At 44.4% G+C, this 17,117-nt stretch overlaps 1 protein-coding gene across 3 annotated transcripts in view; it reads right to left on the reverse strand.

Moving 5' to 3' along the window:
* KCNQ5 (potassium voltage-gated channel subfamily Q member 5) overlaps positions 1-17,117 on the reverse strand; it is a 609,119-nt gene that overhangs the window by 76,608 nt on the left and 515,394 nt on the right. The window contains exons 9-10 of one of the 3 annotated variants that reach the window (XM_025295039.3): positions 8,530-8,586; positions 4,633-4,853 (exon numbers count right to left, since the gene is read on the reverse strand). In XM_025295039.3, the coding sequence (XP_025150824.3) occupies positions 4,633-4,853; positions 8,530-8,586 (278 nt within the window). Of the gene's footprint in view, positions 1-4,632; positions 4,854-8,529; positions 8,587-14,644; positions 14,672-17,117 lie in introns of all 3 variants that reach the window. The other 2 variants (XM_025295040.3, XM_025295041.3) reach the window with 2 other exon arrangements.

The following is a 17,117-nucleotide window of genomic DNA, read 5'->3' on the forward strand; positions in this document are numbered from 1 at the left end:
TGGACTTCACATTCCAGGATGTCTGGCTCTAGGTGAGTGATCCCACCATCGTGATTATCTGGGTCGTGATTCTGTTAGGTACTTGCTGTTTCAGTCCTTATCATGCTCGTCCTTGCATGAAATGTTCCTCTGATATCTCCAGTTTTCTTGAAGAGATCTCTGGTCTTTCTCATTCTATTGTTTTCCTCTACTTCTTTGCATTGTTCATTTAAGGAAGCCTTCTTATCTCTCCTTGAATATTCTCTGGAATTCAGTTGGGTATATCTTTCCCTTTCTCCCTTGCTTTTCACTTCTCTTCTCTTCTCAGATATTTGTAAAGCCTCCTCAGACAGCCATTTTGCCTTCTTGCATTTCTTTCTCTTTGAGATGGTTTTGGTCATTGCCTCCTATACAATGTTAGGAACCTCTGTCCATAGTTCTTCAGACACTCTGTCTACCAGATCTAATTCCTTGAATCTATTCATCAACTTCACTGTATAATCATAAGTGATAAGACTGAGGTTATATCTGAATAGAATAATGGTTTTCTTCCATTTAATTCTGAATTTTGCAATAAGGAGCTCTAAGTCACAGTCAGCTCCAGGAGTTGTTTTGCTGACTGTATAGAGTTTTTCCATCTTTGGCTGCAAAGAATACAATCAGTCTCATTTCTTTATTGACTATTTGGTGATATCCATGTGTGACATCATGCAAAATGCTGGTCTGGATGAAGCACAAGCTGGAATCAAGATTGCTGTGAGAAATATCAATTACCTCAGAGACGCAGATGACACCACCATTAGGGCGGAAAATGAAGAAGAACTAAAGAGCCTCTTAATGAAAGTGAAAGAATGGAGTGAAAAAGTTGGCCTAAAACTCAGCATTCAAAGAACTAAGATCATGGCATCTGGTCTCATCACTTCATGTCAAATAGATGGGGAAACAATGGAAACAATGATAGACTTCATATTTTGGGGCTCCAAAATCACTGCAGATAGTGATTGCAGCCATGAAATTAAAAGATGCTTGCTTCTTGGAAGGAAAGCTATCACCAACCTAGATAGCATATTAAAAAGCAGAGATATTACTTTGCCAACAAGGTCCATCTAGTCAAAGCTATGGTTTTTCCAGTAGTCATGTATGGATGTGAGAGTTGGACTGTGAGGAAAGCTGAGCACCAAAGAATTGATGCTTTTGAACTGTGGTGTTGGAGAAGACTCTTGAAAGTCCCTTGGACTGCAAGGAGATCCAACAAGTCCAACCTAAAGGAAATCAGTCCTGGGTGTTCATTGGAAGGACTGATGTTGAAGCTGAAATTCCAATACTTTGGCCACCTGTTGCAAAGAACTGACTCATTGGAAAAGACCCTGATGCTGGGAAAGATTGAAGGTGGGAGGAGAAGGGGACGACAGAGGATGAGATGGTTGGATGGCTTCACCAACTTGATGGATATGAGTTTGAGCAAGCTCTGGGAGTTGGTGATGGAGTTGGTGTTGCAGTCCATGGGGTCGAGAAGAGTTGGACATGACTGAGTGACTGAACTGAACTGATGTGTAAAGCTGTCTCTTGTGCTGTTGGAAAAGGGTGTTTGTTATGAACAGTGTGTTCTCTTAACAAAACTTTGTTAGCCTTTGCCCTGCTTCATTTTGTACTCCAAGGCCAAACTTGCCTGTTACTCCAGGTATCTCTTGACTTCCTACTTTTGCATTTCAGTCCCCTGTGATGAAAAGGAGATCTTTTTCTGGTGTTAGTTCTGGAAAGCCTTGTAGGTCTTCATAGACTGGCCACTCAACTTCTTCAGCATTACTGGTTGGGGCACAGACTTGGATTACTGTGATGTTGAGTGGTTGCCTTGGAAATGACCTGAGACCGTTCTGCCATTTTTGAGATTGAACTCAAGTACTGCATTTCAGAATCTTTTGTTGACTACAAGGGTGCTTTATATCTTTCAAAGGGTTCTTGCCCACAGTAGCAGACACAATGATCATCTGAATTAAATTTGCCCACTCCTGTGCATTTTAGTTCACTGCTTCCTAAGATGTCGACGTTCACGCTTGACATCTCCTATTTGACCACTTCCAATTTACCTTGATTCATGGACCTAACATTCCAGGTTCCTATAAAATACTGTTCTTTACAGCATCAGACTTTACTTTCAGCACCAGACACATCCACACCTGAGTGTCGTTTCTGCTTCGGCTCAGCCACTGCATTCTCTCTGGAGCTATTAGCAACTGCCCTCTGCTCTTCTTGAGTAGCATATTAGATACCTTCTAACTTGGGGCCCTCATCTTCAGGTGTCATATCTTTTTTTTGCCTTTTCATACTGTTTAGGGGTTCTCACGGTAAGAATACTGGAGTGGTGTTCCATTCCCTCCTTCACTGGACCATATTTTGTCAGAACTCTTCACTATGACCCATCTGTCTTGAGTGGCCCTGCATGGCAAGACTCATACTTTGACTTATAGAAGCCCTTTGCCGTGACAAGGCTGTGATCCATGAAGGGGTCTATTTGTAGTAGGAGCTGTCAAACCTTATTAGACAATTCATGTCCACACACAGTGAAGGGTTGTGCCAGCACCAAGGTAAGGGGGAATTTGGGCTAAGGAGAAGGGTTTGGTGCCACCCGCTGGACCAATGTGGGGACAGGACCAACGGGAGTACAAACAATATCCCACCGTGGGGAAGGAAAGAGGCAGCGTCTGAAAGGAGGACCCGATTTTTTAATAGAAAATCCTCTTCTGCTTTCTTATCACAAAAGCTATACGTGCTCATTTTAGAAATAATAGATAATACAGATGAACAAAATAATACACATGAACAAACATGATACAACTATGATGTCACCCCTTGGAGATAACTGTTCATTCACTGTTGCAAATCTCTCCAGAACTTTTACTATAAACACATGAATTTACACACACACACACACACACACACACACACACACAGCCAAAATGGAATAATTTATTTTTTGTGATCCTTTTTCTATTTCAATAATTTTAGACTTATAGCATCTTTTCTAATGTCTGTTACTTCATTATATTGTATGTATGCTACTTCACTTCTAGGATATGGAATTGCTAGAAATGGAATTAGAAATGGAATTGCAGGGTAGGAGGTGTCCAAGCTCAGGCAGATGTAAAGGCTTTGGTGTCTTTTGCCAACTTGCCTTCCAGAAATGTGTGTCCATTTATATTCAGCAAGTCTATTTTGAGTGCTCCATAAGCCTTGTTACTGGTAACTCTCGACTCAGCTGTTCATGGGCTTTCAGCCAAATTCCTAGGGAGGAGAGTGTGGAAACCAGAGGATGCTGAAAAGCTGTGCTGCCAGTGACTCTGGGTACTTGGGGGCTTGGTGTGGGGTGTACAGTCGGAAAGATCCCCTGGAGGAGGGCATGGCAACCTCCTCCAGCATTCTTGCCTGGAGAATCCCATGGACAGAGGAGCCTGGGGTGGGGGGGCGGTGGTCACAAAATGTTGCACGTGACTGAAGTGACTTAGCATGCAGGCACAGTGCTGGGCAGAGAGCCCTTCCCATCTCAGCACAGTGGCAGGTGGTGGGGAGCCTGGGCAGGTGGAAGATGGGTCAAGTGTGCAGCACAGAAGGGAGCTGCAAGCTCCATCAGGAGGGGCCACATTGGATCAGCCTCTGGCACTATTTGGAGGGTGTCCAAAGGTGTGCAGAGTGGGAGGTGTGTGGAGGGGACTCTGGGGGATCCCTGAGAGTGGAGGGAGGGCGGCCCCAGGAGCTCTGAATGGGCTGGGAGGGGCCTGGGACCGAGGGAACCTGAGGTCACTGTGATCATGACCCAGGTTGTTAATTTTATCCCACGGGCTCTCAGGGCCTGGGAAAATTCAGGTTCTGCCTGGGGGGTGAGCACAGGGGCTGATGGCCTTTGCAAGCTTTTATGCATTAATGGAAGATGCTATTTGATTTTGGTCCTTTGCCCAGGATAAGAGATCCCAGGGGGCATTCTTAAAAGGAAAGCCAAAATGAAAAAGAAGGTTTTATTTCATGAACGTGGCAATTGTATGGCACTCAGTAAAATGTGTTGGCAAAGGAAGCTTCTGCCACTTAATATAGTAAATAAAATAGGTTAATTCCTTTTGGGAGAAGAACTAGAATTCCAGTTATCATTAGATAAGAACTTTCAACAAGACTCTCTCTAAGGAGGATGAGCAGTTGGCCCCTGATGTAGGGAACAACAGTGCTCAGTAGAAAAGGACCAGCACCTCCACTGGGTCCAGAAAGACTCTGGCCCTTCTTCCTGCGTCTCAGGTGTCCTGAGCCCCTGGCCATCTTGGTGAGTTTGCAGGTTGGATACACTCTGTGCATCAGCAGCGCGGTCCTGTTGACGTGACCCCGATCTACCTGAGAAGTAACGCTATGCTGTAGATACCAGAGAAGAATGAATACCACTGTCTCTGACTTCCTTGCAATGTAGATCCAGCTGCCAAACTTGCCTGCAAAGGTCAACTTCTGTACACTTGCCCAAGGCAGACAATAAACTTCCAGGAAAACAAGCAACAAACACACGGTTCTTTTTCTGGGTTGCTTCCTGCCCTCTCCCCAAGTGGCACCAGGCAGAATCTGCCACTTGGTCCTTGCCTTCGTGTAATATGTGGTTATGGAGAGACAGGGGTAACTCACCGTCCACCACCGGCTTGGGCTGCGAGCTCTTCAGGCGCAGGGAGGGCCGGAAGCGCGTGCGGTCGTTGAAGCTCCAGCTCTTCTGCACTTTGGTGGGGCTGCCCTCAGCCGTGATGTCCGTGCTGGGGGACCGCCTGTCGCCCAGCGACGCCTGCCTGCTCTTGACGCTCTGGCCCCGAGGGCTGGCCATGCGCACGCGCTCCTTGAAGCTGAGCTTCTGGCTGCGGGCGACAGGGGCGGCGTTAGTGCATTTCAGGCAGTGCGGCCCACCCACCTGCGTCAATGAGCTGATGCAACTGTACACACGACCGACGGATCGATCACATACTGCATCACACGAAATGTTTCTAGCAAGTAGGGCCACAGCGATACATTTCCCCTTATTGAAAATTTGAGCTGTCTTTAATCTCTCTGCATTCATCTCCAGTCCATCTCATCCCACGGTTTTGCACACCCTTCCTGGATTCAACAAAGGCCCCAGACCTAGCACAGCGGTTTGCGCACCATGACACTGGAAAGACCCCAGAACTGGTTTGGTGTTCGCCTTAGAGACCGATTTTAGCTTTAACCTCAACTTTTGAAACTTAAAAAAAAGTTTTTTTTTTTTTTTTTTTTGGGGGGGGGAGCATATCTCTGTAATTTCTAAAATATTTCTACAGGAAAACAGAGATGACACACATGCATACATAGTCTGCATGCATTTTATATTCCAGGCAAGATTATGACTTCCAGATCCATGCAGTCTCAGAGCAGCTGGCAGTACTGCAGACAGCATTAGATGTACAGCACTTAACACCACATTTATTCTTGCTAGACAAAAACCACACGAGGTAGAACAGCTTCAGTTTATAATGAACCAGATGACGGATTAACAGAATGAGATGTTGTGTTCACCAACACAGACTCTTGCTATTAAACAGGTTATTGATTTGCTGTGGCAGCTCCTGGTGAATTATATTTGTTCACATTCAGTTCTCAGACGCCAGCTTGGCCTGAACTGTGGTTGGTTGATAAAGGAAGTGCTAACAAGGCAGCCTCCAGGCCTTCCTGAGTGTGAGTGGGGTATGAGGTGCTGGGAGGGCAGGCTGGAATCAGAGACCTGGGTTTGGAGGCCTCTCTTCTAACTCGAAGATAAAAACAGCAAAGTAGCTGAGGGACTCTTATGGGGATCAGGTGAACTGTACAAAGTTCTGTGTTCTTGTTCATTTATAAAGTACTGTGTTATTAATTACAAAGTGAGGCTGTGGGGAGAAGAATAGATGCGATATTGGGGAACGACATATACACACTACTATATGTAAAACAGATAACTGATAAGGACCTGCTATATAGCACAGGGAACTCTACTCAACACTCTCTAATGGTCTATATGGGAAAAGAATCTAAAAAAGAGTTGATACATATATAACTGATTAGCTTTCCTGTGCAGCAGAAACTAACAAATGTTTTAAATCAACCCTACTCCAAAAATTAAAAAAAAAAAAAAAATAGAGTGCATTTATATTTTTATGGAAAAAAAAAGTGATTCCCTTATGGAGCGAGAGGCCCAGGGCTCTCAGGCCTGAAGTAGTGGACTGGATGAATCTGAGGCCCACTGTCCAGATGCAGCCTTTGTGGGACATAGAGACAGAATTCTTATGGACAGGGATTCTCTGAGACCACGTGGAACACTTTCTTTTGCGCTTTCCGCCTTGTCCACTGTCCCCAGCAGCAGCTTGCCAACAGCAAATGTGTTTAGCGGATCTATGTCTTGTAGCTAACAAGCACAGTAACATTGATTTTTCCATGCCTAGCTGCTTAACAAACGATGTTCTAGGAAGACACCGTGTTTTCTGTGTGTTTATGTGAAAACACTTCGGGCAATGGATTACAGTGGTCAGCAGGTCCTGGTCATCTCACACATGCTGGCCATGCAGCTGACAGCTCTGTGCGGAAGGGCAGACACAGGCAGGATTGCTGGGGCGCATGCAGACGGCAGGCAGGGCAGGCGGTTCAGGGCTCATTAACACAGGCAGGGCTTTCTCTGCACTTGACAAACGTGTGATTAAATGATGGATTCATTCAATGACAATAAAGTATAAAACTGCATCTTCTTATGCCCAGGCTACATTCTCCATGTCATCCAAAGTTCACAATATTTAAACAAATCCTCAAAGGGATGGTGCTCAAAATGCCCACTCTTTTCAAGCTTTTTTTTTTTTTTCTTAATAGTAGAAACTACAAGCCTCTTTTAAGTTTCAGCCGTCTGTTTCGTTATTTAAATGTATAAGGATCTGGTTTAGGAACGCACCTATGCACCTCTATTTAGATTAATGAATGGCTTATCGACAGAGCTGCCGTTACAAGTGGTCTCATTATACTTTAATCCATTACCTTTTCTGGAACTAACAGATGCTAATTACTATAGAAGGTTGGGTTCAGTTAATAGCAAATTATTTCTCAAACTTTCAAGATATCTCTCTTTCCTTTGCCAACTGAATGAATAGGAAACTGATAAAACCATTATAAAACCATTTAATATGAAATTTAGTTTTTAAAAAATTTCAGTTGCTAAAAATGTTTAAAAAATCTAAAATAGGTATCAGCATTAAATCTACCGCTGTTATTTACAATAACAAAAACATTTGAAAAATACTCTTATAAAATATTTAAAAATTGTCCCTATAAAACATTTAATACTGTCTTTAAGAATTAACGGGAAATGGAAATAATATTATTTTCTGAATCTCAGTACTACTTAAGGCATGAGAGTTGATATAAATGAGTTCTGGGTACCTTTTCCCCTTTTGTCCTTCTAAAGTATGTGAATATTTGCCACATCTAAAGTTAAAATATTCTAATGTTAGAATTATTTTGAAGTGAACTCAACACATTAAACACTAAATTAGAAAAAAAAAGATGTTATGTTTTCACTCTTTCTTCTGACATAATATGTCTTCTGACATAGTATGACTGTTAAGAATAATATCTTAACCCAGAACTTTTTAGCCAAGCAATATTTTCTTTTCCAAGCCAAAGATCTGTTCTTGTGTTTTCCTACAAAAAGTTTACTTTTATTAATTTTTGTAGTTCATTTCCCCTTTGCAAATCAGCAGAGCACCTTGATGAGCTTACTATTAAATGGGTTAGGTGACTGCTATTGAAAACACACATTGATTAAAAAAATACTCTTCCCTAGTCCAGTACGTTTTCATTATTTTTCGGCTTTTTTGCGATATCTATGAATGTGATTTTTGAGAAAGGTTTATGAGACAGTGGTTTTTTAGGAAGGTTGCTAAAGACTATCCCCAAGAAACAAGGAGGCCTCTCTTTGGAGAAAGTAACCAAAAGGTGACTGTGGTCATTGACGGTGTGCAGCCCTTGGTCCCCGGCCACGGACTGTCTTAGGGCAGAAGGCATGTCTGCCCTGCAGGGGTTCTTGTCACCAGATGCTCATGTTCCTCAAATGACCAGTGTGCAGTCGGCCCCTGGGGGATCCCTACCAGGGATTGGGTGGCATCACAGCATCCCCATGGTAATCATCCTGGACTCAGAATGCTGTAGTTATTGTTACGCTTAATAAAGGCTTCAGCCCTTCACAGGATAAGCCTCCTGCAAATTCTCGCCCCTTGCACAATTCGGCAGCGCAGTGGAGCCAGGACAACTCGGTGCGTGCACAGCTCAGCATTGTCCACCGCCAGGAGGGGCCACTTGGATCTGCCTGTTCGTCCCCAGGGCGCAGGGGACCCAAGCAGGCAGCAGGCAGCGGAAGGAATACAAGCGGGCTGGAAACCTCATTCAGGAGTCCTCAGAAGAGTGAGTCTGAGCAGGGCTCAGTAGAGGGCCGGGTGACCTGGTCATGCACCTGAGGTTAGTTGGCATTCTCAGATCTCATGTCAGCAGCCGGGATGCTGGTACCTCGGCTTCCATGAGGTGTGTATTCTGAAGAGCTTCTGCTTATGACTACAGACCTGACTAGGAGTGAGGGGGAAACAGCAGGTCGTTACTAGGCGTCGCAACTGGGAAAGGGCTCAGGGGCTTGTGGTCTTGAAAAGCAAAGCCATTTGGCTTCCTCATTATTCATATGCAAGTACATGGACTATTTAAACACCAAGGACAAACTAAATTAATTGTGCTGCTCAAAATGGATGCCATGTTCTTAATGGTTAAGTAGAAACAATTAGATTTGAAGCAGGCTTTCCAAATGATGGTAGTCTATGTCTTAGCATCTGCTGCATACAAAAATAAGAATATAAATATTTTAGGGTATAGAAACCCTTGTAATAAGTAACAGTGCAACATGGTATAAATGATTGAAGAATAAAATATTCTGGAACTATTAAAATCTTTATAGGAATCAATGAAGTAGACAACATTAATTGCTTTGAAATAGGGCCTTCCCTGATAGCTCAGCTGGTTAAACAATCCACCTTGAAATAAAAAAGTTCTTGATTTGCATGAAACCTGAAGCTGGATCATCGAAAAAGCAAGCGAGTTCCAGAATAACATCTATTTCTGCTTTCTTGACTATGCCAAAGCCTTTGACTGTGTGGCTCACAATAAACTGTGGAAAATTCTGAAAGAGATGGGAATACCAGACCACCTGACCTGCCTCTTGAGAAACCTATACGCAGGTCAGGAAGCAACAGTTAGAACTGGACATGGAACAACAGACTGGTTCCAAACAGGAAAAGGAGTATATCAAGGCTGTATATTGTCACCCTGCTTATTTAACTTATATGCAGACTACATCATGAGAAATGCTGGGCTGGAAGAAGCACAAGCTGGAATCAAGATTGCTGGGAGAAATATCAATAACCTCAGATATGCAGATGACACCACCCTTATGGCAGAAAGTGAAGAGGAACTCAAAAGCCTCTTGATGAAAGTGAAAGAGGAGAGTGAAAAAGTTGTCTTAAAGCTCAACATTCAGAAAACTAAGATCATGGCATCTGGTCCCATCACTTCATGGCAAATAGATGGGGAAACAGTGGAAACAGTGGCAGACTTTATTTTTCTGGGCTCCAAAATCACTGCAGATGGTGACTGCAGCCATGAAATTAAAAGACGCTTACTCCTTGGAAGGAAAGTTATGACCAACCTAGACAGCATATTCAAAAGCAGAGACATTACTTTGCAAACAAAGGTCTGTCTAGTCAAGGCTATGGTTTTTCCTGTGGTCATGTACGGATGTAAGAGTTGCACTGTGAAGAAAGCTGAGCTCAGAAGAATTGATGCTTTTGAACTGTGGTGTTGGAGAAGACTCTTGAGAGTCCCTTGGACTGCAAGGAGATCCAACCAGTCCATTCTAAAGGAGATCAGCCCTGGGTGTTCTTTAGAAGGAATGATGCTAAAGCTGAAACTCCAGTACTTTGGCCACCTCATGTGAAGAGTTGACTCATTGGAAAAGACTCTGATGCTGGGAGGGATTGCGGGCAGGAGGAGAAGGGGGCGAAAGAGGATGAGATGGCTGGATGGCATCACCAACTCAATAGACACGAGTTTGAGTGAACTCCGGGAGTTGGTGATGGACAGGGAGGCCTGGCGTGCTGCAATTCATGGGGTTGCAAAGAGTCAGACATGACTGAGTGACTGAACTAAAGTGAACTGAACTGAAGGTATAAATATAAGGAACCAATTGTCAGATAGAACATGTTCTGAAAGATAGAAGGAAATATTCTATGTTGCTAGTTTGTAAGAAAAAGATCATTTTTCTTATATTAACTCTTACAATGTGCTTTTCAAAGACTAAATCCTTTCCTTGGATCAATAAATGTGAACAGAAGGAGAGACTATTTTGAAAAAAAATTTTTTTGCAGCAACCTAACCTTTTGCCGATAAGGACACAAGTTGGCTGTGCCAAAAAAAGAAGTTGTTTCCCTGAGTTTAGTTTAATAGCCCATGCAGATCATTCACTGCACACAAAAGAAAGACATATAAATAATGGAAAATAAATGCAGAAGAAATAGAAGAGCACGGTGTTTCCATCAGTGCTGTCGCGTTCTCTCCTGAGAGTCACACTTCTCAGAATCTAATAAAGGCAACCGTGCAGGAACAGTTCGGGCAAAGCACCCTGTGGCCCACAGCACAGGATGTAACGTAACAAGTCTTGCTTATGCTTTAACTTTTAAGACACGCATCTTTATAACTGTCTCACAAGCACCCTTTAAGCAACTTCAGAGAGTCTACTAAGAAGTCTGGCAGGGCTCTCTTAATGCCTCATGACCTGCATTAAGGCGGTTTAACTACAAAGCAGGCATACAGCCACTGAGTGTTGATTAAGCAGACAGGGTTAGCAGAGGCAGGGAGATTTACGGATAATCCCCAAGCCTCTGATGTATGATCTGTCTTTGGAGCAATAAAACCTTAACAGGTAGGAAGAAGTAAGAGCTTTCTCGTACCATTGTGATAGCTAACTCACAGCCTAGTCAGCTTGGTGGAGGCGGCAGAGAGGAAGGTGAGGATGCTGGATGCGTTTACAGGGACATTCTGTCCTTGCAAAGTGGCCATTTATACCCAAACGGAGAACTGCCCAGCTTATAAAATGAGTGGGAAAAGTTACTCAGGGGGATGATTAATTAGAATAAAATCAGTAGACATCATTTACCACCACACATGGGATGAAAACTGTTTCAGTGGGAAGATGGAAAGGAAAAAGTAAACAACTGAACGATGCCCAAGAAGCAGTGTTTTTGGCTTCAGAAGAGGAACAGGGAAGGGTTGGCTGAGATGGATGGTGATTCACACCTGACCTGGTACCACGGTCACTCTTGTTCAGCTAAGCTAGATTAGCAAGCTCTCCTGGAGGCTGATGTGTTGTATTTTTAAAGAAGATTTTTGAATTGGTCACCATCTTGGGACTGGGTGCCTTTCCTTAGCCTGAGAGGCTGTGCACAAGTTTTTAGAAACCACAAGCTAATCTCCATGTAGGAAGACGAAATCTTCTCACAAGAAGGTCCTGAAGCAGGGGACCCAGTTCCCCAGGGGTGTAGGTGAGTGTGTAGAGAGAGGCCTGATCTACTGTCCTGGCCCCTCGATGGGGGCAGTGCTGGCTGCTGGGTAGACTCTCCTACATCTGGGTCCCTCCGAGGTCTTAGCATGCACAAAGAGGTCCCTTGAGGAAGCCTTTAGGAGATTCCAGGCTCCGGAGGATAACAGGGTTGGCTGCAGTGTATCCACACTCATCTGAGTCACAGTGGTACAGCTATAGCCAAAGCAGTGTTATCAGCCGGCCTGAACTTGGGTCCAGCACTCGCCAGCTGTATTCTGGACTCAGAGCTGCTGCTTCTAAGGGAGAATTATCATCAGGATGCACTTCCTTTGTGCACACTTGCTCAGTGGAGGGAAGAGTTGTTACTTCCCGGGCTGGTGCTGCTGTTGTTACTGCAACCTGTCTGCATCTGCCATGAACACGTCGCTGTCCCGGGGGTCACAGCGGGGGAAGTGAAGGTCACATTAACGTGGGACTGCCTCTTATTTCCTTCAGATGACTGAAATGTTGTTAACTTTTCATTTTCTCTCTTTTTATATTCCTCCTCTTGACCTCTCTTGTTGGTCTTTTCTCTCTCTTCACGTCAAGTTCTAGAGGTCAGGGGTATTTTATTATGTCACCCAAGAAGTGTTTACAGAGCACACTGCCCGTCATAGCGTCACATATGGTGACATCATATGTGGACTGGCGTACAGGACACCCCAGTGTGTGCCGGTGAAGCGTGAAGTAAGACGTGTGCCACACAGCAACATGCGGTGTGTTCACGGTGGTTTTTGCCAAATGTTCAGAGACCGTGGAGAAGCTAGATGTCTCTGTGTGAGTCTCTGAGCCAGCCGTGTGGCTCAGGTGAAGTCTGCTTTTTTGTTGCTTAGTCACTAAGTCGTGTCCAACTCCTTGTGACCCTATGGACTGTAGCCTGCCCGGCTTCTCTGTCCATGGGGATTGTCCGGGCAAGAATACTGGAGTGGGTTGCCATTTCCTTCTCCAGGGGAGCTTCCTGATCCAGGGATCAAATCTGCGTCTCCTGTGTCTCCTGCATTGCAGATGGAATCTTTATTGCTGAGCCACCAGGGAAGCCCCAAGTACAAGTCTAAAGGGGGGTGGGTAATCTTTGACAGACTCAGCCCCAACCATGCAGAATAGATCTTAACACTTTAGGTATATGAACATGGTATATGATGTTTAGGTAAACACAGTATAATGTTTTAGGTATAAAAATAACACGAGCATCAGGGCATTTAGAACATTTGGTCGTAGTCTGGTCGGTTCGCGTTTGGACAGGGGACGGCAGCCTGACCACTAGAGTCCTGCCTGTGCCCTCTGCCTCGGTGATCTTTGGAGAAGGGCAGTGTTGCTGTCAGTCCGGAGTGGCCCCTCAGTCACAGCTGTGCTGAAGCAAAACCACCACAAATGTCCCCTCCGGAGGACGAAACCCAGACAGGTGACCTGATTTTCAGGTCATGTCTGCCAAAGAGGGTCTCTGTCCTGAGGACTTTGGAGATGATGGGGTCCTTTTTTTTTTTTTTTTCCACACTGACTATAAATTGACAGACTCCTCTTGGAGATAATCTGTAAATCGATGCTCTCAAGACAAAGAAAACTTCGAATGTCACCCAAGAGACCAAAACGGCACACAGTGACTATGATTTACTTCGTTTGACTTTGTCTCGAGTAGCATTTCCACCCGGGAGGAGAGTGGGGTTGTGTGGAGTCTACACAAAGCAGGACACGAGGGGCATAGCTGCTCGGCCCACCTCATCCAGTGTCTAAAGCTCAGTTCTTCTCTTTGAGCACAAATACCTCTAAAGTGAAGAGCAACTCTTCGAGCCACTAAAACTTTCTGGAAATACCACCTGGAGAGCACCACTGCCTTCTGCTTTTACTCTGTATCTGCCACGTGAAAGAAGCATCTCCAGTGCCAGAACCCATGTGGGCTTCCCTGCCCTGACAAGTGGGTATGTCCAATCGCATCTACCTCTCATCACAAACGAAGGTTTCTTTGTGGCTGTTTATAATCGTTTTAAGTGTTGATTGAGATAATGCAGAAATGGATGACCCAGAGACTCATTACCTCTAGAGAACTCGCAATTCTGATTTCAGGAGTGAATAAATACATCATGATAAATATATAACAGTCATTCGTATAACAGCACAAAGCTAACGACACAATCTCTGGACTGCTGTTGGCTCCCCACGCAGGGGCCAGCCCCGGGCAGGGGGTGCCTGTGTTTCTTTATTACTGGGATGGGTGGTCATGACCGGAAAAGCCTTGCATCCCTCATGGGAAGGAATCCCAGGGGCTGGGACTCCTTGCTGGTTCTTCTCTGTCCCTCCTCACCCCATCTGGGCTGGGATCCATGCAGCTCTCTCCTTCTGGGTTCTGTTCTCAAACCCAGATCCTTCTTGGCAGTCGCGAACCCAGGTTAAAATGTGCTCTTTCAGTTCCTGTTCCCTCTGGGTCTAGCTTTCTACTACTTAATCTGATAAAGCATTTCCTTCTAAGGCACGGAAGAATGACCGTACAGTGAACTTCACTTGGTGACGTGTCCGGGAGGATTATCTTCTTCCTAACTAAAGGATTAGGGCTCCTGAGTTCTGAACGAGCTGGAGACGTCGCATAGAGCTTGTCCTTACCTCCTGAACACAGTGTTCCTTCCCATCCCCTGCCCCAAACCATGCAATTTCTCACTCTAAAAGAAGGAGCCTGGTGAAGGGAGTAGATCTTATCCTGTTTCATGGGATTTGAATACTCAGTCAGACTCTGGGAAACCAGCAGCAAGGAACAACCAAAACCCATAATTATTATTTTTTCCCTAGAATGTCCCATGCTCTGCAGATTGTAAAAAGCACTGAGTGACTTAGGGAAAGACACTCCCAAGGGGGGAAAAATCAATACAACAGCAACCTTTGCAGGCAATCTTGTGAAAGGTCACTTTGAATCACCTTGCATTTGTTGATCGATTTTTCTCACGAGACACATTTAAAACATAGGTGAGGGATCAGATTTACCAACAAACACATAGCAGAACAGAAATTACAAACCTGCTTGAAGCTTCCCCTTGCTCTTTCCTTCAGGTGCGTGCAGACAGAAGAAAAATGATGATACATGGTGAACACATTTACATCACTTGATAATGACCAAACTGGGGAATCAAGTACCTTGATTAATCCTTTCTTTTCGAGCAAGAGCCATAGAAGCAAAACACTTCATCATAAATGTATCCAAATTTCTAACTTGTGTTCTTTGTGGCACAGACCCGAGATACTGCCCACATGTGACCGAAAGCTATAGAGTCTTCATCAGCCAAGTCATCCAGGGTTTAGGAAAAAGTGGTTCTGATCGAACCAGCATCAGTAGGGACTCTTAGAACTGCTGTGCTGGTTACAGTGAAGCTGGAGTCCCTGTGGTTCAGGCAGACTCTGGGGCTATTTAATCTGCTTTAGTCCACGTGTGACTGTGGTTTTGTATGTTAATGACTTGTTGAGGCAGATTTGTTTTTTGTTTTTTGTTTTTTTTTTTTAATGTGAATTCCTTGCAGGAAATTAGGCACATAGCCAACCTAGCTTAGTGTTGGGTGGTCTAATAAACCGTTTTAGCAAATTTGGGTCTACCCAACATGGTGTAGGGTCCCTACTCTTTGTAAATGAGCTATGTGTCCTTGGGCACGTGGTTCACTTTCTTGTGGGTCTCAATTTCCTTAAGAAGGAATGGAAGGCCTTGAAGTTGAAAATCTCTAAATTCTAACTCCCTAAGGTGCCAAGTGGCCCCGGGGAGATTGATGATCCACACAGCTTCATAAACTATCTGACTCATTTCCCCAAATAGCACAGTTATTGGTGCTTCACCCTCTGCACAGCCTTCACTCTCTTTGAGATGAAAATCAAGAAAAGTGTTCCTTCCCTAAATCCTTCTGTCGTTCAAACAAAACTTTGCAATTGCTAAGACCTCAAAAGTGCATGCAGCAGATGAACTGGATCAGAAAGGAGAGTGTCTGGAAGATCTGAGGAGCATCTCTGCCCCCGCCCCCTCACAGCTGTTCCATCATCCTTCTCCCTGGGATAACGGTGAGCAGTCAAGGCAGCCCATGGTGTCTCTCACCGGGAGGACAAGATCTCAGGCTTCGGTCTTTACTGATAACAAAGTCATTGTTGCTTCTCCTGCTGTTGATAATATAATCTCTCCCTTGACCAGCTATTTAAAATCATAGCCCCCAATGCCCCCCTAATTCCTCCTCTACTTTACTTTTCTCTTTAGCTCTTAGCATCATCTACTCTATTAAATATTTTGCTTATTTCTTTTTACTGTCTCTTCCCAGTATCTCTTGCATTTAGACTCCCTGAGCTCAGTCTGAGATTCTCTTGGTTTTCCTCCTCCATTGCTGCATTCCCTGTGCCCAGAGCAGCACTGTGACCCAGTAGGTGCTGTAGGGGAGCAGAATGTGGCACCTCCAAAATCTGGCACCCCAAAGTGTGTCTCTGGCATGAGGATAAATTCAGGCTGATTTTCTTTCTTTATTTTTAATTGAAGGATAATGACAATATTGTATTGGTTTCTGCCATAGATCAGCAAGGATCAGCCATAGGGATACATATGTTCCCCTCCCTTTTGAGCCTCAGGCTGATTAATTTTTTTAAGAAATGGAAGTCTTAGGAAGTTTTTCTTGTTATCTCTCCCTTAATGACCTAAAAGAATTTAGATAAAGGGCCTGTTTCCCCAGAGTAGGGCTGTCACCAGAGAGGTCTGTGAGGGTGATGGGCCGGGTGTGGTGGGGACGCTCGGCAGGGCCTGGAGATGACTGTCTCCACCAGAGTCCTTTCCGAGTCCTGCCTTCTCTGCTAGTCCAACCAGCAGAGGCAACTCCTTTGCCAAGCAGCTGCTTCCCCGTCTCCAGGTGCGCTGCCTTCCTCCCAAACCAGACCCGACACCCTCCTTTGTCTTCAGCTGAAGGTGGTGTTTAAGGAGAGGGCTTTGGCACTTCTGTCAAGTCACTCAGTTCTCCTGGGTCCCTCTCATGTGAACGTATTGCTAAACTCTTGATTTTCTCCTGTTAATCTGTCTCAAGTCAACTTACTTCTTAGACCATCTGGAAGGACCTAGAAAGGTGGAGGGAAATCCCTTCCTCCCCGACTGTGCTCATGTCTGCATGAACCCATGAATGAGTGAATGAACTGACCCTTCAGAGATTCTTAACCTGAAACACTCTAGGAAATTCATAATGTGAAGAAGAAGTTTTGATCTGTTTCTTACTACATCACTCTGCAGTCAGTAAGCCAGTTAGTTAAAAATGTAAAAGTATCCCTCTAAGTCATTGTAAATTAGCCTCCTCACAAAGCTACACATTTGATTAAAGCAGGATTGTTTCTAAAGCAAAGGTTCTGAACTTGTCTTCAGGGAGTTTGTAAATACATTAAAATTGTAGGCAAAATTTTGATTTTGGGGCATTGAATATTTTTCTTGAGAAAGAGTCCATAATTAACCATCATGTTTTCAATGGTTTAACAAAAAACGACAATA

The sequence above is a fragment of the Bubalus bubalis genome, chromosome 10 (assembly GCF_019923935.1).
Source record: "Bubalus bubalis isolate 160015118507 breed Murrah chromosome 10, NDDB_SH_1, whole genome shotgun sequence".
Lineage (NCBI taxonomy): Eukaryota > Metazoa > Chordata > Mammalia > Artiodactyla > Bovidae > Bubalus > Bubalus bubalis.